General features: G+C 38.3%; 1 protein-coding gene across 1 annotated transcript in view; it reads right to left on the minus strand.

Moving 5' to 3' along the window:
• Positions 1–23,221, minus strand: part of PRKACB (protein kinase cAMP-activated catalytic subunit beta) — a 142,831-nt gene extending 119,610 nt beyond the window's left edge. The window contains 1 exon segment of the mRNA NM_174585.3: positions 23,128–23,221. Coding sequence (NP_777010.1) covers positions 23,128–23,173 — 46 coding nt within the window. The 5' untranslated portion in view covers positions 23,174–23,221.
• Positions 23,222–24,691: the final 1,470 nt, after the last annotated feature.

The raw sequence follows: 24,691 nt of genomic DNA on the forward strand, positions 1-24,691 counted from the left end.
GAATGTCAGTAGAAGGGTATATGTAAGGTGCTAAACAGTAAAGTGGACTTTATTACATGTTGCAAACTGGCTCTTGTAACATACTTTCCATTCAGACAAGGCTGAAAAGCTATAAAATGGATAAGCTTTTTTCTATTTTCTATTTATAATAGGAGAGGTTGAAAGGCTATAAAATATACCTCCTGGACTTCCTATTCCAAAGTTTGAGATGCAAATAACATTTTTCCCACTAGATGTCCTTGTAAGATATTTGGAAGGTAGAACTGGAACCCCTTTTTTGTATTTTTCTGATGGCAAGCATGGTCATGAAAATAAGGTTTCCCAGAAGTAGTGATTCCATGACATCCAGCTTCTGCCCATGAAAAAGATCCTATCAACACTATACCATATAAGAAGACAGGGAGAAAGATAAATCTAATAGTATCATTTGAGGTCCTAGATTCTGCAATACCTAAAGCCAGATTATCATCTGAACTTTCAAATTCCTTTAAAATATTCTTTGTTTCAATCAGTTTGAATTGGTTTCTGCTTCTTGCAATTGAAAGACACTCACTTAATACATATTCTGAAAATAAGTATAATTTTTTGATTATCTCACTTCTTATAAAAATCAGCAATTTTCTATATATAAACTCATTTTAAGAGCAGCTAGGTAATGAGAAGCGAGTTCCCAACTTCCTGAACTGAAAAAGTAAATAGTGTTACAGTGATTTCAAACACACTGTCAAATTTTATAAGCAAGATTATTGCTGAATAAAAATGGAGAATGGCAAGTGTGTCACATGTGGCTATAAATGTTCAAAGTATTATAATATGGATTATAATGGCCCCTGCCAATAAAATACCATGATCCCTAAACTCCCTCTGTTTCCAGAAAGAATCCTAGGTTTTCCTGCTGTGGTAAATGGAAAAGGTCAGTTTTTCATTCCAATCCCAAAGAAAGGCAATGCCAAAGAATACACGAACTACCACACAATTGCACTCATCTCACACGCTAGTAAAATGATGCTTAAAATTCTCCAAGCCAGGCTTCAGCAATACATGAACCAAAACTTCCAAATGTTCAAACTGGTTTTAGAAAAGGTACAGGAACCAGAGATCAAATTGCCAACATCCGCTGGATCATGGAAAAAGCAAGAGAGTTCCAGAAAAACATCTATTTCTGGTTTATTGACATGCTAAAGCCTTTGACTGTGTGGATCACAATAAACTGTGGAAAATTCTTCAAGAGATGCGAATACCAGACCACCTGACCTGCCTCTTGAGAAACCTATATGCAGGTCAGGAAGCAACAGTTAGAACTGGACATGGAACAACAGACTGGTTCCAAATAGGAAAAGGAGTACATCAAGGCTGTATATTGTCACCCTGCTTATTTAACTTATATGCAGAGAACATCATGAGAAATGCTGGGCTGGATGAAGCACAAGCTGGAATCAAGATTGCCAGGAGAAATATCAATAACCTCAGATATGCAGATGACACCACCCTTATGGCAGAAAGTGAAGAGGAACTAAAGAGCCTCTTGATGAAAGTGAAAGAGGAGAGTGAAAAAGTTGGCTTAGAGCTCAACATTCAGAAAACAAAGATCATGGCATCCGGTCCCATCACTTCATGGGAAATAGATGGGGAAACAGTGGTTGACTTTATTTTTCTGGGCTCCAAAATCACTGCAGATGGTGACTGCAGCCATGAAATTAAAAGACCCTTACTTCTTGGAAGGAAAGTTATGACCAACCTAGACAGAATATTAAAAAGCAGAGACATTACTTTGCCAACAAAGGTCCGTCTAGTCAAGGCTATGGTTTTTCCAGTGGTCAGGTATGGATGTGAGAGTTGGACTATAAAGAAAACTGAATGCCAAAGAATTGATGCTTTTGAACTGTGGTGTTGGAGGAGACTCTTGAGAGTCCCTTGGTCTGCAAGGAGATCCAACCAGTCCATCCTAAAGAGATCAGTCCTGGGTATTCATTGGAAGGACTGATGTTGAAGCTGAAGCTCCAATACTTTGGCCACCTGATGCGAAGAGCTGACTCATTTGAAAAGACCCTGATGCTGGGGAAGATTGAGGGCAGGAGGAGAAGGGGACGGCAGAGGATGAGATGGTTGGATGGCATCAGTGAATTAACGGACATGGGTTTGGGTGGACTCCAGGAGTTGGTGATGGACAGGGAGGCCTGGAGTGCTGTGGTTCATGGGGTCGCAAAGAGTCAGACACGATTGAGTGATTGAATTGAACTGAAATGATGTTCTGTTCCAAGACTCATTGACCTTGATGGTAAGCTGTTGCTCTGCTCCTCTCCTCTTCCTCAGGTCGCCTGTGTTTGGGCTTGCAGGGTTATCAGTGCCACTTCTCAGACTTTTTTTTTTTTTTCACTTTTACATTTTCAATAATTTTCTACAGCTCTACAATAGCTAATTAAAAAGAAGGATGCTCTTTTATATTTGTTTCTTGGATTTAGTTCTCTCCTCATCCTTATTTCCGCCATCCAGAAATATTGTTGTTCAGTTGTCGTGTCCAACTCTTTGTGATCTCATGGACTATAGCAAAGCAGGCTCCTCTGTCCTCCACTATCTCCAGGAATTCACTCAAATTCATGTCCATTGACTCGGTGATACTACCCAACCATCTCATCCTCTGCCACCTCTTCTCCCCTCCTCAATCTTTCCGAGAATCAGGGTCTTTTCCAATGAGTCAGCTCTTCACATCAAATGGCCAAAGTACTGGAGCTTCAGCATCAGTTCTTCCAATGAATATTCAGGGTTGATTTCCTTTAGTATTGACTGGTTTGATCTCCCTGCAGTCCAAGGAATTCTCCAGAGTCTTCTCTAGCATAATTACAAAGCTTAAGTTCTTCAGTACTCAGCCTTCATTATGGTCCAACTCTCACATCTCTACATGACTACTGCAAAAACCATAGTTTTGACTATCCAGAAATACTGCTATTTATATTTTAGAATATTTGCTTAAAGTCAATTTTTTCTGTTTATACTGTAAAAAATTATACTATTTTGAATGTAGTATTTATTTAGAAATTAGATCATATACAGTACTAAAGGCCCTCTTGATTTCCACCCTATCCCGATTCTCCTGCTCTGCTCCCTAGAAGCAACCACTATTCTAAATTTTCTTGTAGCCTTAAAGTTCCTTTTTTATATTTTTACATATGTAGTTTCCACAAATATCATATATACTAATTTTTAATATACCTGAATGGTATCATGATCTGCATACCTTTTTGCAAGTTACTTATTTCAAATCCATCATATTTCACTTAGCTGTTTCTCTATTGATGCCTTTAGGTTATTCAGTTTCCATTGTTACGAACAAAGTGTAAGGAACATCTGTATTCTTCCCTCTTCCCTCTCCTCTCTCTATATCTTCCTCTCCCCCTCATCTCTTCCCTCTGTTTCTCATTTTATTTCTCCTAATAAAAGACATGCTATACCTCTGGTCTTAATTTTTTCCACAATCCTTCATGCAAGTGTTTGCCTACCATCTTAGGTTACAATGTTTATAAAGTCCCCAGCCAATAATAATTTTTAACAGTTTTAATGATATAATTTACATACCATAAATTAACCAGTACTAAGTGTACAGTTCAGTGGGGTTTTTAAAGTAATTTTATAGTTGTACAACCAACTCCACTACTAAATTTTAGATACCCATCACTCCAAAAGGAACCTCATGCCCATTTGCAGTCATTCTCCATTTCCACCACATGCCCTGAGCAACCACTATGCTACTTTCTATCTATAGATTTTTTTCACTTTCATATAAACGAAATTACACAATACACAGTCTTTTGTGTCTCACTTCTTCCACCTAGCATAATGTTTTTGAGGTTCATCCATGTAGTAGCATGTAATACTTTGCTAAGTTTTATTGCTGAATAGTATTCCATTGTACAGATACACCACATTCTGTTTCACCAGTTGTTTCCACTTCATGGCTATCATAAATAACGCTGCTATGAGCATTCATGTACAAGTTGTTGGGTAGACATATGTTTTTAAATCTCCTGGATAAATTTCTAAGAGTAAAAAGTGCTGGGTATGGTAATTTGGTGCTTAACATTTTGAGAAACTGGTAAACAGTTTCCAAAGTGGCTGCACCATCTTACATTTCCACTGGAAGTGTATGAGGGTCCAATTTCTTCACACTTTTGCCAATACTTGTCTTTATTAAAAATACAAATTTATTTTTGGACATGTGTAAGTGTTTCCATCAAGAAGATACCTAAAAGGGGAATTCCTGGATTATTGTTTATACCCATTTTCAGTTGTAATAGTTAGAACCATATCATCTCAGGAGGAGCTACCTCAATTTACACTCAACATGCTTGCCGTACATAATACTGTGTGACCTGTTCATCTCTGCTAATCTGATGAATGAAAAAAAGACATCTCATTTTAAATCACACTTCACTGATTATTACTAAAGTCAAATACCTTTCATATGTCAATTGATCACCTGATTTCATCTTCAGTAATGTACCTATTCATATCCTTTACTGTATTTTTCTTTCATTTATATATCTTTTTTGTTGACTTATAAAATAATTTTTATTCTGGATATTAATCCTGTCAGTTTTATGCATTAAAAATATTTCCTCTCAATCTCTTAAGAAATTTGGAGTAACATCTTTCAGAGTTCTATGCAAAACATTTCTCCCAACTACTATCAATTACAGTCTTATGCTCCTTGATTCCTGTGACTAAGAACTTAACTATCCATGCTAAGAGTACATTTCATTGTTTCCCTGGGAGTCCTATGAAATATGCATACAAATAAGACCTCTAGCTGCCTTTCCTGGGAGGACAAATGAATTAGGCTACTTTTGGACATGTACTAGTCAGGTTATTAAAAAAAAAACCAAAAGCAAACAACAACATAAAAACTGATATTCGTATTTTAAGAAAAAAAAAAAAAAAAGGAATTCATTAAATGGGTAGAGTATAGAATGGTTAGGAAAACAACATCAGATTAAGGCAGGCACCAAAGGAGGTAATCCACAATTGAGAAGCAATGCATTTAAGACCCCCTTCATGGATCACAGCTGTGTTATAGCAAAGGTGCTTGCATAACTCAATGAAGCTATGAGCCATGCCATGCAAGCCCACCTAAGATGGGTCATAGTGAAGAGTTCTGACAAAAGGCAGTCCACTGAAGGAGGAAAAGGCAACCCACTCCAATACTCTTGCCTGGAAAACCCCATGGTCAGTATGAAAAGGCAGAAAGATATGACACTGGAAGAATGGCCCCCCAGGTCAGAAGGTGTCCGATATGCTACTGGGGAAGAGCAGAAGGCAATTACTAGTACCTCCAGAAAGAATGAAGTGGTTGGGCCAAAGCAGAAATGATGCCCAACAGTGGATGCATCTGGTGGTGAAAGTAAAGTCTGATGCTGTAAAGAACAACGTTCCATAGGAACCTGGAATGTTAGGTCCATGAATCAAGGTAAACTGGATGTGGTCAAGCAGGAGAGGGCACAACTGAACATCAACATCTTAGGAATCAGTGAACTAAAATAAACAGGAATGGGTGAATTTAATTCAGATGACCACTGTAACTACTACTGTGGGCAAGGATCCCTTAGAAGAAGAGCAGCCCTCATAGTCAACAAAAGGGTCCAAAATGCAATATTTACGTACAATCTCAAAAATGATGGAATTACAGCTGAACTATTTAAAATCCTAAAAGATGTACTGCACTCAATATGTCAGAAAATTTGGAAAACTCAACAGTGGCCATAGAACTGGAAAAGGTCCAGTTTTCATTCCAATCCCAAAGAAGGTCAATGCCAAAGAACATTCAAACTACTATACAATTGTGCTCATTTCACATGCTAGCAACTGCTACTGCTAAGTCATTTCAGTCGTGTCTGACTCTGTGCGAACCCATAGATGGCAGCCCACCAGGCTCCCCTGTCCCTGGGATTCTCCAGGCAAGAACACTAGAGTGGGTTGCCATTTCCTTCTCCAATGAGTGAAAGTGAAAAGTGAAAGTGAAGTCGCTCAGTAGTGTCTGACTCTTCGAGACCCCAAGGACTGCAGCCTACCAGGCTCCTCCACCCATGGGATTGTCCAGGCAAGAGTACTGGAGTGGGGTGCCATTGCCTTCTCTGACATGCTAGCAAGGTTATATTTAAAGTCCTTCAAGCTAGACTTCAGCAGTATATGAACTGAGAACTTTCAGATGTACAAGCTGGGTTTCGAAGAGGCAGAGGGACCAAAGATCAAACTGCCAACATTTGCTGGATCATGGAGAAAGCAAGGGAGTGTCAGAAAAATATCTACTTCTACTTCATTGACTATGCTAGAGACTTTGGCTGTGTGGATCACAACAAACTATGGAAAATTCTTGAAGAGATGGGAAAACCAGACCACTTTAACTTGTCTCCTGAGAAACCTGTATGCAGGTCAAGAAGGAACGGTTAGAATCGGACACAGAATTGACAGGCTCAAAACTGGGAAAGGTGTTTGGCAAGGCTGTATATTGTCGCCCTACTTATTTAACTTATAAGCAGGGTATATGGATACAAAATGCCAGGCTAGATGAAACACATGTTAGAATCAAGATTGCCAGGAGAAACATTAACAACCACAAATATGCAGATACCACTCTAAAGACAGAAAATGCAGAGGAACTAAAGAGCCTCTTGATGAGGGTGAAAGAGGAGAGTGAAAACACTGGCTTGAAACTCAACATCAAAAAAAAAAGCTAAGCTCATGGTATCCAGCCCCATCACTTCATGGAAAATAAAAGGAGAAAAAGTGGAAGCAGTGACAGATTTTATTTTCTTGGGCTCCAAAATCCCTGTGGGTGGTGGCTGCAGCCATGAAATTAAAAGACTCTTGCTCCTTGAAAGGAAAGCTATGACAAACCTAAGACAGCATATTAAAAACCAGAGACATCACTTTGCTGACAAAGGTCTGTATATTCAAAGCTATGGTTTTTCCAGTAGTCATATACAGATGTGAAGAAGGCTGAGCACTGAAGAACTGATGCTTTCAAACTTTGGTATTGTAGAGTATTCTTGACAGTCCCTTGGACTGCAAGGAGATCAAACCACTTAATCCTAAAGGAAGTCAATCCTGAATATTCATTGGAAGGACTGTTGCTGAAGCTCCAACACTTTGGCCACCTGATACAAAGAGCTGACTCACTGGAAAAGACCCTTATGGTAGGAAAGGCTGAAGGCAAAAGGAGAAGGGGACAGCAGAGAATGAGATGGTTAGATAGCATCACAGACATGAATCTGAGCAAAGTCCAGGTAACAGTGGAGGACAGAGGAGCCTGGTGTGTTACAGTTCCTGAGGCTGCAAAGAGTCAGACACAGCTTTGCGACTGAACAACAACAAGAAGCACTGAATATATTGTCTATTATGAATAGACAGATACTCAACCTCCAATCTGATGGCAATGCCGTCAATGGATATTCATTGCTATACCACTATATTCTCAATTCTGCAAAATAAATCTCCGTTTGATCTTCTGTTTTTGAGTCAAGCTCACAAGACTCACTTGCAATATTAGTTTCTTGTTAAGACATTGCTTCTAATATAACAAGTAAACCAGGCCTGAAGTTCAAGTAAAAGTGAAAGTGGCTCAGTCATGTCCGACTCTTTGCGACCATGGATTATACAGTCCATGGAATTCTCCAGGCCATAATACTGGAGTGAGTGGCCTTTCCCTTCTGCAGGGGACCTTCCCAACCCAGGAACCGAACCAGGGTCTCCTGCATTGCAGGCGGGTTCAAGTACAAAGATATAATTATTTCAAGGAACATAATTAGTCTTCTCTACCACCCAGCAGAAGTATTTTGAGGGCTATCTCTCCAATCTTATATTAGAAATATATACAAAATAAAAACTATAAGCACAGTTGGCACATCATTTTATAGGATCAGTAGATATTTTTTACAGTAATTTTTAAATATATCAAGATTATTATGACTATATTTAAAACAAGCATCTCTCAGAAAAAAACACTGCCAGTTTATCCTCTTCTGTCTATCAAGAAACTGTATTCCTCTATTCACCAAGTATTTCCTGAGTCTCTACTATGTGCTGAGCATATCACCATGTGATAGATTTCAGTCAACAGCAAAAACTGACATTATAATTAAGTGGGGAAAATTGTACTATTAAAACAAAATGGCATGATTCCATGAAAATATATAACAGGAGACCTTAATCTAGTATGGGGATATCAGAGAACATCTTCCTGAAAGCATAATAATTGAAATAAAATATGAAGGATGTGATAAAGCATTAATAAGGTGAAAGGAAAAGAGAAAAAAAGACTTTCAGACAAGAAACAGTATGGGTAAAGGTCTTATAAAAGAAAAATATCAGGGTGAATTTCAGAAATTATAGCTTAAAAAGGGTATTTTTAATTGTCAGGAAATCAGTAATTATGTATAGGTACTATTTATATCTTTCGTTAATTCCTTTGAGAGGCTCCTCTGTCCACAGAATTCTCCAGGCAAGAATACTGCAGTGGGCTGTCATTCCCTTCTCCGGGGGATGTTTCCAACTCAGGGATCAAACCCAGGTCTCCTTCATTGCAGGCAGATTCTTTACCATCTGAGACATGCACAATTCTCTTTTGAGAGGTTTATATAAAATCAGAAAATGGAAGAAGAAATTTGGCACAATAAATTTTCAATAATCCATACTAATGGGAGATATTAATATAGATAAGCAAGAAATAGCAGACAAAATTATCTTGATTTAGTTTTGAATTAACCCAATACATTTTTCCCACAGTAGACTGATTTGTTTTGCTCAAACTAATTATTTGTAATATATTAATAAACATTAGCTAGCAAAACAATCATCTTGCATTTGGGGCATGCTTCTGAATACTACAGCTTTGGGTGTTAAAGTCAGTAACAATGCCAAGGTAATCATAGTAATAACAATGTCTTATTGTATCTTAAAATGCGCTATAAGAAGTGATAGGAAGGAAGTCAAACAAGATACAAGGGTCAAATTATGACAGGCGTTATACGCCATGCTAAGAAAAGATTCTATTGTACATTCAATGGAGTAAAATAAAAATTATTTAAGTAGGGAGCAACCAGATCAGATTTGGGAGATAGCTAAGAAAACTGAGGTTTTCCCAGGTGGCACAGTGGTAAAGAATCCGCCTGTCAATGCAGGAGATGCAACAAAAGATGAGGGCTCGATCCCTGGGTCAGGAAGATCCCCTGGAGGAGGAAATGGTGACTCATTCCAGTATTCTTGCCTGGAAATTCCACGGACAGAGTAGTGTGGCGGCCTTCAGTACATAGGGTCACAAAGAATCAGACACAACTGAGCACAAACGTACACATACACACAAGAAAACCAAAGGTAAGGAGACTGATGAAACAAATATTTTTAGATATCCTGGAAAGGGATGATAACTGAACTAAGATAGGAGGACTATAAGGAGAAATGAGAGGACAAATTACTGACAAGACTCAGTTACCAATGAGAGGTAGGGGAAAAGGACAATGAAACAATCTAAAATGACTCCCAGATTTCTGGCTTACATGACTTATTTCTCCATTTTCACCAAAATAGGGGATACAGATTTAGGGGAAAGAAAATTTCCTCAACTTGACTTTCCAGGTAACATACCCAAGTAAAAATTAAACATGACTGGAGAACTGAAGAAAGACATCTATTAGCACAAAGATAGGAATAGGAAGTGGCAGCACCTGAAGTAACTTGAGTGGATGACTCACTGGGGAAACACCACGAACAGAGAAACTAAAGAAAAAAGGTCAAAAAGAGGATTACTGATGATACTTACCAAAGCAGGCAGGAATAGAGATCAACCTTAGGATTTGAAGTATAAAAGGAAAGAAAGTAGAAACTGTGAAATCAGCCTATTAAGAAGTTTGGTTTTGAAGGAGATTTGATAAAAATGAGAGAACACAGCATAGAGGAAGCAAGTTTACATTTTCATATTATTTTTCAAATGATAAAACTTGAATATACATATATATATTTACAGTACAAATGTAATGTACATGTATTACATGTATATATGTACACATATACATATAGTACATGTATATATGTACACATATACATATAGTACATGTATATATGTACACATATACATACATAAAGTGGAAGAAGAGAGTGGAATTGAATAGTTGAAAATATGAGTAGGTCTTTTAAAGCATGATACCAAAGATAAAAACTGTGAAACATACTTTTGATTACATAAAAATTTAAATTTTTGTAAAGCTGAAAGATAAATAGGAAAAGTTTATAACACAGAGCCAGAAAAAGGTTAATAATGGTAATAAAGACACTCAAATATTTCAACTGAAATATAAGCACAGGTTACTCATTAAAAATACAAAAATGACTAAAAAACAGAAAGTTCAACTTTTGCGGGCAATAAAATCAACTGAAAAATATGAGATGCTATTTTACACTGAGTAACTAAAAATCTAAAAGTTACAGTAACATTCTTGTATTTCAATGAAACAAACCCTCATGTTTTTGTACATTTATGTACATAGAAAACATGTATCAGGAGTCTTAAAAAATAAATCTACAATAATACTAATCTCAACACTTTTCAAAAAAGAATGAAAACAACTTAAATGTCCAACAACAGGAGCTGCCTTTTTTAAAAGATAGTACATAATCATACAATGGAACACAAGTATTTTGCTACAGTAAAAAAGGAAAGAAAACCCAAAAGTTGTTGAGATTGTACAACATGAGAAGGCTCATACAATGCTGATAGTAATGCAAATTGGCACCACAACCTCAGAAGACTATTAACCATATCTATTAAAACTGAATTCTACAACTATGTATATACTCAATAGAAATTCATACATATGTTCACCTGTATACATGTACCAGAATGTTTAGAGGAGCACCATTATAATAGCCTTCAAATAGAAACTTAACATATAACAACACAGAATGAGTAAATTGTGATATACTCAAACAATAGAATACAATACAGCCAAGAGAATGGACAGTTTCTAACTATACTCAACAGTAGGGATGAATCAGACACAAAAGATTACCCAGTGTATGATTGCATTTATAAAGTAACCAAAACTAATCAATGCTATTGGAAGTAGGGAGAATGGTTACTATTGAAGTGAAGAGTTAAGAAATAGTTCTATAAATGTTATTATTTTAATAAATTTAACACACTGTACGTTAAAAATTCCCTACAGAATGACATCTGACTGTATGGGAAAATTCATGACATAAAAATGAAAAAAGTACAATGTATACTATAGATGGCAGATTAGGTAATGGTTAAAACTGCAGGTTCTAAAGACTACTTGGGCTTCCCAAGTGGCACTAATAGTAAAGAACCCACCTGCCAATGCAGGAGACATAAGAGATATGGGTTCAATCCCTGAGTCAGGAAGATCCCCTGGAGGAGGGCACAGCTACCCACTTCAATATTCTTGCCTGGAAAATCCCATAGACAGAGGAACCTGGCAGGCTACATAGGATTATTAAGAGTCAGACACAACTGAAGTGACTGAGCAGCCAAGACTACTTGAATTTGAATCCCAGTTTATATGCTATTGGGCAAATTAGTTAACTGCTTCAGTTTCTTCACCTGCAAATGGTGTTAATGAAATTACAGACCACATTGGGCTGTGAGGTGGATCAGATAAAATAAATGGGATTAAAGCACTTATGATACTGTCTGGTACATTATAAGTACTACACTATTATTATTACCCCCAAATAAGAATTACTCCCCCAAAAGTAGTAATAACTGCAGGCAACTTTCTGAAACCCTCCTTCTTGTATCTAGGATTCTAGAGAGATTTCTCTCTTTTATTAAACAATAGTTATCTTATGAATTATGTAGACCAAAGCTCCTTGTTTTTAGATAGATTAAATTTCTGTTAGAATTCAATACTGAATTCCTGTTAGAATTTCAGTGAATTCAAAAGAGGTTCTATACTGTGTAACTCCCTTGCCATGTAAAAAGTGCTAAATTTTATGCTCAAATATAGTAACTAATCTCACTATCAGTTTTCTGGTTCAATCTTTCTCTGCCTTTTATTTTGAGACTCCTGTTTATTTTTTTAAATTCTACTTTAAAGATAACATGGTTCATATAAATGCCTTCTCTAGCAAAACATTTGAAATCTTTAGCTGTGGTAATAGCAAGGGGGGCTGGGGGTGCTGATGTTGAGGAGGTCCAAGAGTGATTAATAAATAAATGAAGACTGACAATAAAATAGAAAGTTCCATTTCTGGCTTAGGAAAAGGAAAAGCTTCCCCCACCCTCCAGCTCAGGGTTAAAAAAGAAAAAGATGTCTGAGATAAATCTGGCTAGGGCACAGTCTTCAGATAATCAAATACTAATCTAGGTGTTGCTGTGAAGGTATTTTGTAGATGTGATGAAAAGTCCATAATCAGGTCACTTGAAATAAAGAAGATTATCCTAGATAAACTGAGTGGGTCTGATTCAATTAACTGAAAGGTCTTGGAAGAGCAAAACTGAAGCCTCCCTGAAGTCAGCCTGTGGACTGCAGCTTCAGCCTATATCTGAGAGTTCCAGTATGCTCTTCCTGACAATCTACCCCATGGATTTCAGACTTGCCTAGCCAGCCCCCAACTTGCAGTATAGCTCTTAATATATAGCCTATGAACAATGTTTCTCTGGCAGAACCCTTGCTAATATAGGACTGAGTTTTCTAGCACTGGTAAGATTATTATGAAAGAGATAACTAAAGCATTTATAAATTTTTAATGAAGTAGCTAATATGACATGGTGGTTAAGAACACAGACTCTAGAGCCACACTGCCTAGGTTCAAATTCCAGCTTGACTACTTACTATCCATGATACATCTAGCAAGCTGAACTAGAATAGGAGGAGCTAAATTATAAACAGAACTGACTCTTACAAAAGAAGCTAAGTAACATCTGTACAAACATGTTCTCTCAACTTTGTGGCTCACATACCACAGTGGTCTGCTGATGCTCTATAGTCTTCTACTCGAATAAGTGGTACAGAAATTGAATACTTATTTTATTAAGTAGGACCCCAAAATAATGAGATCTCAACACAATATCTTTAATTTTTTGAGTCAAGGTCCAGATGGATAATACAGATATTACAGATTTCCCAAGGACTTACAGGTTTAGATTCAACAGTTGTTTTACTAGAAAACAAAAGTTTTAAGTCATTGAAAAGTTAACATTATATGAACAGTAGGCAACAGGGAATACAACCTTAAAACAATGGCCATAAAGCCTGGGACTTTATACCTTTTAATAGCAAGTCAGCTAAAGATAGGGAATTTACATTGGATTTTGTGAGGCAGTCCTAATGTCAAATGTGCCACAGAATCAGCCCTCACTGTGAACTGTCAATTATTTCATTTCTCTAAAGGAGTCCCAAATTTGGTTCAGAAAACTATCCACAAAGATACAGAACATTACTGAATCTAATTTATATTATAATCAAAAAGTGAAAAGCCAAATTATTACCACAGGAAATACTCTATACTGTACTTCCAACAAAATTCTCGTGTTTGTACATTTGCTTATTTAAAGCTTTCACTATACTATGAGCAACAAGCAGGCAACTCTCTATCTCCTTCATGACCCTCCTCCAAAATAAAAAATATATATAAATGAATAGACGAATTATAATACATTAAAATATAAAAATTTAAGCTATATCTCCATTTCTATTTAAGCAATTTAAGTTACACCTTCAATCAGGGGAAATAATTTATTATTTGCATTATGAAGGCGATGGCACCCCACTCCAGTACTCTAGCCTGGAAAATCCCATGGGCGGAGGAGCCTGGTGGGCTGCAGTCCATGGGGTCGTGAAGAGTCGGACACGACTGAGCGACTTCATTTTACTTTTCACTTTCTTGCATTGGAGAAGGAAATGGCAACCCACTCCAGTGTTCTTGCCTGGAGAATCCTGGGGATGGGGGAGCCTGGTGGGCTTTCGTCTATGGGGTCACACAGAGTCGGACACGACTGAAGCGACTTAGCAGTAGCAGTATAACCTCAATATTAACGAGAAAGAAGTCTATTTGTTACGATTGATGAGCATTTTTGAAGCTGTAAGGGACTGAAAGGGTTACAAAATCTACAAAAAAAAAGAAAAAAAGAGTAAAAAAAAAAAGCATTAATGTTTTCCAGCAATTTTTAGGTTACTAAAGATACTAGCTGAATTTATAAAAACAAATGCTTTTACCTTTAAACACAAGATTGTGCTTAAAAGCATTTGTTTTTATGAATTCAGCTAGTATCTTTAGTAACCTAAAAATTGCTGGAAAACATTGATGCTTTTTTTTTTACTCTTTTTTTTTCTTTTGAACTGTGGTGTTGGAGAAGACTCTTGAGAGTCCCTTGGACTGCAAGGAGATCCAACCAGTCCATTCTGAAGGAGATCAGCCCTGGGATTTCTTTGGAGGGAATGATGCTGAAGCTGAAACTCCAGTACTTTGGCCACCTCATGCGAAGAGCTGACTCATTGGAAAAGACTCTGGTGCTGGGAGGGATTGGGGGCAGGAGGAGAAGGGGACGACAGAAGATGAGATGGCTGGATGGCATCACTGACTCCATGGACGTAAGTCTCAGTGAACTCCGGGAGTTGGTGATGGACAGGTAGGCCTGGTGTGCTGCGATTCATGGGGTCGCACAGAGTCGGACACGACTGAGCGACTGATCTGATCTGATCTGAACAATTTTCTCTACCCATACTATTTGGTTTATATACTTCAATCATGTAGACCTATTACAGAATAAAGAGTTCCAGGTTTGTTTTTAGTTTATCCTTAAACAACAGATGTTCGATTCTCTTGCTCCCATTAGCTGTCCCTGATTTTAACTTTTCTCCACTTCTGCTATACACAAAACATCAATACTACACATAACATCCTAAGGGTTTTTCACTAAGAATAGAATGTTTTATGTCTTGTTTCGAATCTACTCCCCTGATGACCAATATTTAGATGGTCTCTTTACCTACAGTAGAACATGAGAATATCTTCAAAGATCAATACAGTGATTCAAAATTTGTTTCTTAGGCCAAAATTCAGAAACTATAATTCTTTAAGTACAGATCAAAAAATTTCCCCTAAATATATTACTGTGTATTTGCTTACACTGAGGCTCATTTGCCAATTCTCTACCCACATAATTTTGTGATAGTCTTTAATTCTCAAGTCTTGCTACTTTAAAAATAAACCTTCTTTCTTTTAATAAACATATATGGAAATCACTGAACTATAAGGCCAGAAAAGATCATAACCTCTGTAACAAATTTGTCCTTAATTTTATAGTACAGCTTGGAGGTATTAAAACACTTATCTAAAGTGAACTAATGGAAAGAATTAGAAGATAGAATTTAGATTTTTCTTACTCTGAGTTCACACTCTTACTATTAAATCACACTTTAACTTTTCAATATCTATTTTAAAGATCTCTGGGAGAAGAATATTGATACTTAGTACAATATATGTTGGTACAATATTTTACATGTTTTTCTGCTACTCCACATGACTCTACAAAGTTCAATAGCTTACAGGATGCATACTTTAATTATGAAAGTAACACATTTTATCTGACTTTAATTTTGTTTCTTTAAAACTTACACTGTTCTCATCAGTGCTCTGGCTTTTACTTTTTTCAAAAAAAGCTAAACTTTTGGTTTCTACAGTTCTTAATTTATAGAAGTTACATCAGATGTCATACACAGTTCTATAGATTCTAAACAGCTGGCCTTAGAAGGGGAGCAAACTGAGATGCTCCGATCCCCTGAGATGATCAGAAAAGAGCATCCGATCATCCAAGGTCATTTTTCCCCCACGGTTGAGAGAATTATAGACAATCCATATATGAAATAACCAATCAGATATCATTTCTCAGAAATTCCATAGGCACCCTAGGTTCAACATGCCCCCCCCCCCAAATCTGTTTCTTCCCTTATATTTATTTCCTGACTCCATTACTGGCATCACAACCCACCCACCAAGGCAAAGAAGCTAAAAACTTGGGAGTTACTCCCAATCCCTCCTTTACTTCATTTCCCAAATGCAATCAGTAAAGCATAGTCTGCTCATTTTTAGTTTCCAAATTTCTTACATTTTAGGTCCTTCCTGTACCCTACCTTTACCATCTTGATCCAGACCCTCAAAGTCCCTCACTTGAGAGAGAGAGTCTTCTAATAGATTTCCTGCCTCCACTTCACTTGTTCCATATGCCATTTTCACATCACCATCTAAATAATCTCTCTAAAATCCAAATTTTATCATATCTTTCTCTTATTTCAGAGTCCACAGTAGCTTTGATAGTTTTATCCCATAGGATGAAATTTAAACTCTGCATTTTATGGTCTCTGTCCATTTCTTGAGTCTAATCTTGCATCGTACAATCTCCCCTCTTCCCTACCACCAACCCTGTCCTTTTTAGTCATAATGAACAACTTACTTTCTTCCTAGAATATGTCATGCTGTTTCAACCCTCTAGATCTTTGCTCACTCTGTGTGTTCCGTCTTCTCAGAACACACTTCTTCCTGTAATTCTACTGTTGAACACTTACCGTTTTCAATGCTCAACCCAGGGCTCACCTCTTCTTTAAAGTCCTTTTTGGACTTCATTCCCCACCCACCTCAGTGGAAATGACTATACTTTCTACTGGTTCCCCCAGTGAACTCAAGAAGCCATTTTTAACAGTTGTTTTTTGTTTTTTGTTTTTTTTTTTAATTAAGTTGTTGACATGTCTGTCTCCCTCTTCTGAAATACGGGCATTCTGGAGCAGGTACTGGGTCCTGTTCAATCTTTATTCCCACAGACTTGCATAAAGTCTGTCATGTTTTAGGCACTCAATATATTAGAATGAATAAATGAAAGCATGACTGAATGAACAAAGAAAGAACAACAGAAGATACTCTTGAAGGAATATTTTTTAAATTAAGAAAAATACTCAATATTATATGGTACTCACCTAGGTATATTTACCTCGCATAAATTCCACATTTTTCTATTTAACGTAGTTTTCTTCTTTCCCCACTAAAAACCTAAGATTTATTCCTTTGAGGAAATTTGGACATATATGTGTACTAGCATTTATTATCACATAAGTATACAGACAATTTTATAAACTATACTAATTACTTATTTTATTAATTTAATGGAATATGAGAATGATTATGGTCAACTCCTGACTATCTGGGCTTCCCAGCTAGGGCTAGTGGGAAAGAACCCACCTGCCAATGCACGAGAGGTAAAAGACGCAGGTTCAATACCTTTCCAACCCCTGGAGGAGGGCATGGCAACCCATTCCAGTATTCTTGCCTGGAGAATCCCATGGTCAGAGGAGCCTGGCAGGCTACAGTCCATGGGGTCGCAAAGAGTGGGACATGACCGAAGTAACTTAGCATACACTATCTGAAAGAATCTTAATAGCTATATGCTGACTTACTTAGGATCTTTTCATGTGCTGCTTCTGCCACTCAGCCATGGCTTACTTTTCTAAACTAGCTTTCATGGCTCTAATTATCCTGTTGCTGGCAATGAAAAGCAACAATATCCTAAGTGCAGGACACTGACCAGGAGAATGGGAAAAATGACTCATGAACAGGAGGTAACTTTATACAGTAAATAATCTGCACAAAATTGAATCACAGAATCATGGAACTGAATGTGATATTAATAAAATGTATTTATCATCCAAATAGTGTGGCTGTTTGTTTTGATTTTATTTTTTAAACTAATGAAGATTATTTCAAAATTCTGCGAATCTATTAAAATGGAACGTTACCAATTTTCCTTTAAAAACTAACTGAAAGTTTAAAGACATGAATAAGATATGAGATCACTAAATTTGTTCTTATTCAAAGCTATAAAAATTTTCATTGAAATATATTCACTGAGTTCCAGTATTAAAAACTAAAAAATTCTACTTCTAGTAGAGTCCAATAAGGAAATTAACTTTGTACCTAACTCTACAGATTATATACAAATTACTAGTTCACTAGGTTTGTAAAAGCTTATTTAGAGGAAAAACTGAAGAAATAAGTTAATGTCTAGTATGAGAAAATATAAATATAGCATTTTGTTCATATATGAACGCTTGTGAGGATCTACAAATTACAAAGATGATGGAAAGATAGGTTGGTGTTTTTATTACATGCTATGCTCTAAACTTGGAGAAGGAAAGGGCAACCTATTCCAGTATTCTTGCCTGGAGAATCCCATAGATAGAGGAGCCTGGCAGGCTACAGTCCATGGGGTCGCAAGAGTCGGACACGACTTAGCGACTAAATCACCACCACCACCATGCTCTAAACTCTGCTATGCTCTAAACCTGTGCTGTCCAATATATCAAACACTAACTGCCGCATGTAAGTTAAAAATTCAGTTTCTCAGTTGCCCTGGTTACATTTCAAGTGCTCAATAGCTGCAGGCAGTTAGTGGCAACCACAGAAGACAATATAGATAGGAACATTTCTATCACAGCAGAAAGTCTGATCGGATAGTGCCAAACCATGCAAACCATGGTATAAAATGCAAATTTCCAAATACTTTTAAAATGGCAGTACAAGTTCAAAAAGTAATTTTTCAATTGGCTATTTCACAGAAAGGGAAACTATACATATATGAATGAGAAGAAAAAATTAAATACAAATATTAATGAAGGTTTAAGTATATAAAATCAATTTTCTATGGCTTACTCTGAAATTATACCATATTAAATCTGAAAAGACTTTCAAGGTAATTTAATCCTTCATCCTCATTTTATAGAAATTGAATCTAGAAGACAGCACAAGGAAAAAAAAATAACTTTCATTTAAGATATCTATTATATCCAAATAGTCACTATTGAAAACAACCAAAATTTCCTATAATAATACTGATTAAAGTGAAGTCTAAGCTATTCTGTGTGTCTGAGAATAAGCTTTTCTGTTACATACAGAGGATGTTTGCACAGTGGTTAGGATTTCAGGTTCTAAGGTTAACCTGCCTAGTTCAAATGTTACCCTTTCACTGAACGAGCTGTGCAACCTTAGGCAAGTCATTTAGGCTCTCTGAGCCTCCTTTTTCTCATCTATAATATAAAATGGAGAATAACTGAACTATGTTATATAGCTGAAAAGATTAAGAAAATCATGCATGCAAACTTGAAAGAATCTGGCACATAGTAAACCCTTAAAAAATGCTGGTTTTTATGAAACCTACATTTTGGTTGAACCTAGTCTACTAGTGGGTGACTTTCTTTAGCTTCATCTTCAAAAGTTCTTAAGACAGAGAAACACTCTGGAAAACATAAAAATAAAAATCATTGTATGAACACTAGTGGCTCTAGCACTTGCAGTCACAGAAGAATGTGCATCCAAACCTCTACCAACACTGTAACCACAGGCCTCAGCACCATGGTTCTGACAGTGTTACACATAAAGCCCACAGGCAACATGCGAGGGGAACGGAAATCCACTGTGTGTGTGTGTGGCTTTTCTTTTTTTTTCATGAAATTAAAAAAAACTTTCAGGTCAAAATAGGTGACATGATTTTTATGTTGGGGACTGTGAATAAAGTGAAAGACAGGATAAGTGAAACAATTTTGAATGACAAGTTTAAAATTTCTCAGAGAATTTTATATGTTCACTTATTTTTCTAAAATTTATACTTCTGCCTATTAGCTGACGTTTAAATAACTACATTCAAATTTTGAGACCCCTATATTTATGAGAAGACTCCTATATTTATTTACTATATTTAGGAGAAGGGGATGACAGGATGAAACAGTTGGATGGCATCACCGATTCGATGGACATGTGTTTGACCAAGCTCCAGGAGTTGGTGATGGACAGGGAAGCCTGGCGTGCTACAGTCCATGCGGTCACAAAGAGCAGGACACAACTGAGCAACTGAACTGACTGATATTTATGAGAATAACTTTTTTTTAAATATACTAAACAAGCAGGTATGTAAAAGTAAGAGTTGCTCTTTCATTAAGTTTTAAGACATCTCAATACAATTTCCCAGTTTACCACAGTAGAATAGGTACCCAACTTAATGTTGGGCTTCCCAGGTGGCACAGTGGTAAAGGATCCACCTGCTAATGGGGAAGACGCAAAAGAGACATGCATTCAATCCCCGGGTCGAGAAGATCGCCTGGAGAAGGAAATAGCAACCCACTCCAATATTCTTGCCTGGAAAATTCCATGGACAGAGGAGTCTGGTGGCCTACAGCCCATGGGGTCACAAAGAGTTGGACATGACTGAGCGCAGTACAGTAAGCATTGGAGTACAGATTTCAATACAGTATAACATAAGCACCAGATGGTCCAAGCTAACTAAGACCCTTCTCAAATATTTTTATGCCCAACTTTATTGTTCTGGAATATTTTTAGAACTAAGGTCCAGAGTCACCTGTATGAGGCATGAGTCAAACCTCAAATCCTAACTGATCTGATATTTTTAAATCATTTCAAATCAAACACTTTCCTATTGGTAGTTTTCAGAGTTTTAATCTCATATTCCATAATGTTAGCATTTGTCATATTTTGCTTTTCAGTTAACTTTTATATGTATATTTTCTCTTTCACATTAGATAGTAAAACTTCTTGAGCTTTTACTTACAGGGTCTCCATATGAAACTAATACACTTGGTAGACACTTTGAAAATATTTGTGTTACTTGATTAGTTAGTGATGCAGAATGGATCAGGGGACCAGATTCAATTCCTTACTCTGATATCACTAACAGTATGATCTCAGCTCCTGCTTCTTCAAAGGTCAAGTTCTCTGGCTTTGAAAAGGAATGATTACATAGGTTGATCTCTAGGACCACTTACATTTCTAAAAGCTTACACTTTTATGTATTGGTTGAAGTTTAAATTCAACTCAGTTGCTCAGTTGTGTCCTACCCTTTGGCCCATGGATGACAGCATGCCAGGTTTAAATAACTACATTCAAAGTCTGAAAGGCATATATTGAAGTTTAAATATTCAAATTTTGAAAGCCATATATTTTCAAAAGTAATTTTTAAAAACTATACAAATCAGTTAGCTATATAATGGTATAAGTTATTCTTTCATTAAATATTAAGATACATAGATTAAAATGTCTTTGTTCACCATGGTAGACCAGCAGCAACATGTACCTGATAACATTGCTCCAAATGAAATTACAAACTAATCAACATGTGACATTTCAAATGATTGTCCAGTGAGACAGTTATTTTCTCTTATCACTTCAGAATATGTATTCAAACTACTATAATGACCTTCAGTTTCCATAAATAAACTTCTATAAAAAGCTGGCTAACATACTTAAGAACTAGGCTGTCACTAACAGTTAAAGCTTATGAAAGAATTTACTCAAACATTTTTAAAGTTTCCATTCTGTTTCCAGTAAATATTCTAAGATTATCTCATAGCTAGGAGCTTCAAATGTCTAGGGGAGAAATTGTTTGATAACCTTAATAATGGAAATATATAGATCACAAAAGAGTCTACTATCACCATTAAAAATATAAACATTGTACAGGCCAGTACTTGTTAATAAAAAAAATCACTGATACGATTCAATTACCAAGCACATTTTGTAATACATTAATACATATTTTATCTTTATGTTAATAGAACTTCAAATTAGGAAAATGACAAAAGGCAGAAACAATTCTTTACACTTCCCTCATTTTTAATACTTTCTATAAAGTTACATTTGTGCAATTATAAGAAAAAAGACCACTGAAGTTCCACCTCTACATTATTTTTTAAAAAATGTCCATCTCACGTATTGAAGACATTCAACTTTTCTGGAGCTCCTGAAAATTAACACCAAGATCTTATTGGTGAAACACAAACCACATAATTTGACCTAACTATTCATATTAAACAAAATGAATGACTAGATCTTTCCAAATTGATCCTGCTTTACTGATATGGGGGAAGTGAAGTGAAGTGAAAGTCTATCAGTTGTGTCTGACTCTGCAACACCATGGACTTTACTGTCCATGGAATTCTACAGGCCAGAATACTGGGTAGCCTTTCCCTTCTCCAGGGGATCTTCCCAACCCAGGGATCGAACCCAGGTCTCCCGCATTGCAGGCGGATTCTTTACCAGCTGAGCCATAAGAGAAGCCCTGATTTGGGGTGGGAGGAAGACTAAATTATGAAATTAACTTAAAACACGTTACAAACACAGAAACATTAAAAGATACTGTTTACACAAATTGGAATAAATCATCAGGTATCTCCTATTCATCTGGCATTGCCTCAAGGGCTTACATGTCATTTACTCCTAGTGACAAAACAAATACTTGTTATCTGTTCATTCTGAACTATAAGATCTGAGTTGTACTGGGCAAAGGCAAAAACCATCCAGATTTACTGATTGACTAATAGACAGACTCACAGATAAATAAACAAAACCATATGGCCATACAGTAAAGTGCAGAGTGCCTGCACTTGCAGCTCTCAGAAGAAATCCACGGTATTCTGGAAGCACTTCAACTCGGAGTAACCTTTAAGTTTTAGACATTGTAGCAAATTTTTGAATGTCTTAAGAGAAGGCAAATCTGTCCTGCTTTTTTTCTCTAATGGGAAAAGTTGCTGCTCACTCTTAATATATTTTCAGCTCCTAACCTGAAGAGATGGAGGATCTCTAAAACAGTTACCCATTTAGGATTAACCTCACCTGCGGAGAACCAGAGCAGCAGTCCCTCACCTGATGATAAAATTGGGTTAGACCCAAGTGATGGAGGGAAGAGAGACAACACTACCTGTGGCTCCCAAAGCGGGGGACGGGGTCGGGGGGCGGGAAGGGAGAGACGGCTTGGGATGGTCCACGAGACTTCTTTATCCCGACCATATTTGGGGAAGTGTCTAATCTTGGGAGTCCCCCTGCTCTAGTGTAAAAGGGAGTCACGGGGACCTCTCTCCTCCCTCGCCCTCTCCATCCGGCCCTCGACGCTCAGCTCTCTCGCCGGAGCTGGGGGGAGGGAGTGGAGGAGGAAGGCAGCTGGTCCCCAGGGCCCCCTTGAGTGGTTCCCGGCGGCCGCTGAGGCCTGGACCATGCCTGCGGCCTCCCGGCTCCGACCCCGCGCCAGCCCGCCCAGCGAGCCCCCAGACCCGGCCCTTGACTCACCGCTCTCCACCTCGCTGCCTTTCTTGGCGGTCGCCGCGTTCCCCATGACTGGGGCGATGGGAGGAAGGGGTGAGGGAAGGGAAGGGAAGCGGGGCTGGCACCGTCCCCGCCGCTCCACAGGCTACGGCAGCTCCCGCTTCTACACCGGTCACAGCACTCAGTGCTCCTGGGGCTGGCGCCGAGAATGCGGGAGGGAAGACTAGGCAGGTTCTGAAGCCAAGGCTTCAGCGAACTCAGCCCCGGCGGCAACGGCGGTGGCGGCGGCGGCGGCAGCGGCGGCGGCGGCGGGCAGACACTCCCCCTTCCCCCCCCGCCCCCCTGCGCGCCCCGGGCAGTCGCGCACCCGGGCCCGGGACCCTGTCCCTCTTCGCCAGCGGGCGCGCGCGCCGGAAGTGACGTGCCGGCCCGGGACGCGGGCGGCGGGCTGAGGGGAGCCTCGGTCCGGGTAACCCGGCCTGGCACCTCAGCGGCCCACGGGGCTGGCGTGTGGTGGCCCGGGCTTACTCTCGGATGTCCATCCCAGAGATATGGGAGGCGGCGTGGGGACCGTTAGCTTTCAGGAACCTGTCGTCTCTTAGATGGCGTTGGTCATGCCCTGGAGCGGGGCCGCGGGAGGCCTTAAAGCGGTTTGCGTTGCATTCTTTGTGCCCCGCATCGCGGCGGCTCCTCGCTCAGAAGCTTCCGTGGCCCCACAGCCCCACCGGTCCGAGAGGATCGCACGGTCTGGGAGGACAGGGCACAGGAGGGGAACCCCTTGGTTCTCGCCTCCGGGCTTTGCGGACTGATCAGTATCAAGCCATGGGAACAACCTCGTCCCTAATTCCGATCGTGGTTCGGAGCCTCTCTTTGCGTCCCAGATCCAGGTATTCGCCTAGCCCACCACGTTTTCCTCCCGGTTCTTAGATCGTCGGTCACTATCCCTTTGATGTTTCCCGTGCAACTTTCATCCGCTGTGGTTTTGCGGGATTGCTCTCAGGTTTTGTCAGATACCCCAAGCGGAAAGAACGGGAAGTATTGCTGTTTCTGGAGAATGTCTGTTGATGTGAGTCATTGTATTTAGCAACTGCGTAGATGTCAAAATAAATGCATTCCCAATTGGTAGTGGCGTTTTCCTTAGTATACATCTTAGAGCACTTGAATTGTGAATAGTAAACAGAACTGAAACCAAGTAATTTATGTGGCACTCCAGTGTTTTCTGTTGCATATTTCTTTGAACTTTGCGCTGTGTGCATTTATTCTACCACCAGGCAAGTCCTTATTCTAAATTTAGTGTAGAATAACTTAAGGAGGCACAGAAACTACATAAATTTATTTTGGGTCCCCAAGACACTAGGCACAGAAGATATTTAGTGGATACTTGTAGATTTCAAAGTCAGCATTGGAAATCTCTCAGAATTTTTAAAAATAGCTTTCATTACTGACAAAAGCAGAGTGGTAACTGTAGAAATTTCTCAGTAAGTTCTTCCCACTATTTCTTATAATTAATTCTGTTAATTTATCAAAGGTTTATATCATGTACTGTATTCCAAGTACTACCATGCAGATAGCAACTTATTGGATCCTC

The sequence above is a fragment of the Bos taurus genome, chromosome 3, assembly GCF_002263795.3.
Source record: "Bos taurus isolate L1 Dominette 01449 registration number 42190680 breed Hereford chromosome 3, ARS-UCD2.0, whole genome shotgun sequence".
NCBI lineage: Eukaryota > Metazoa > Chordata > Mammalia > Artiodactyla > Bovidae > Bos > Bos taurus.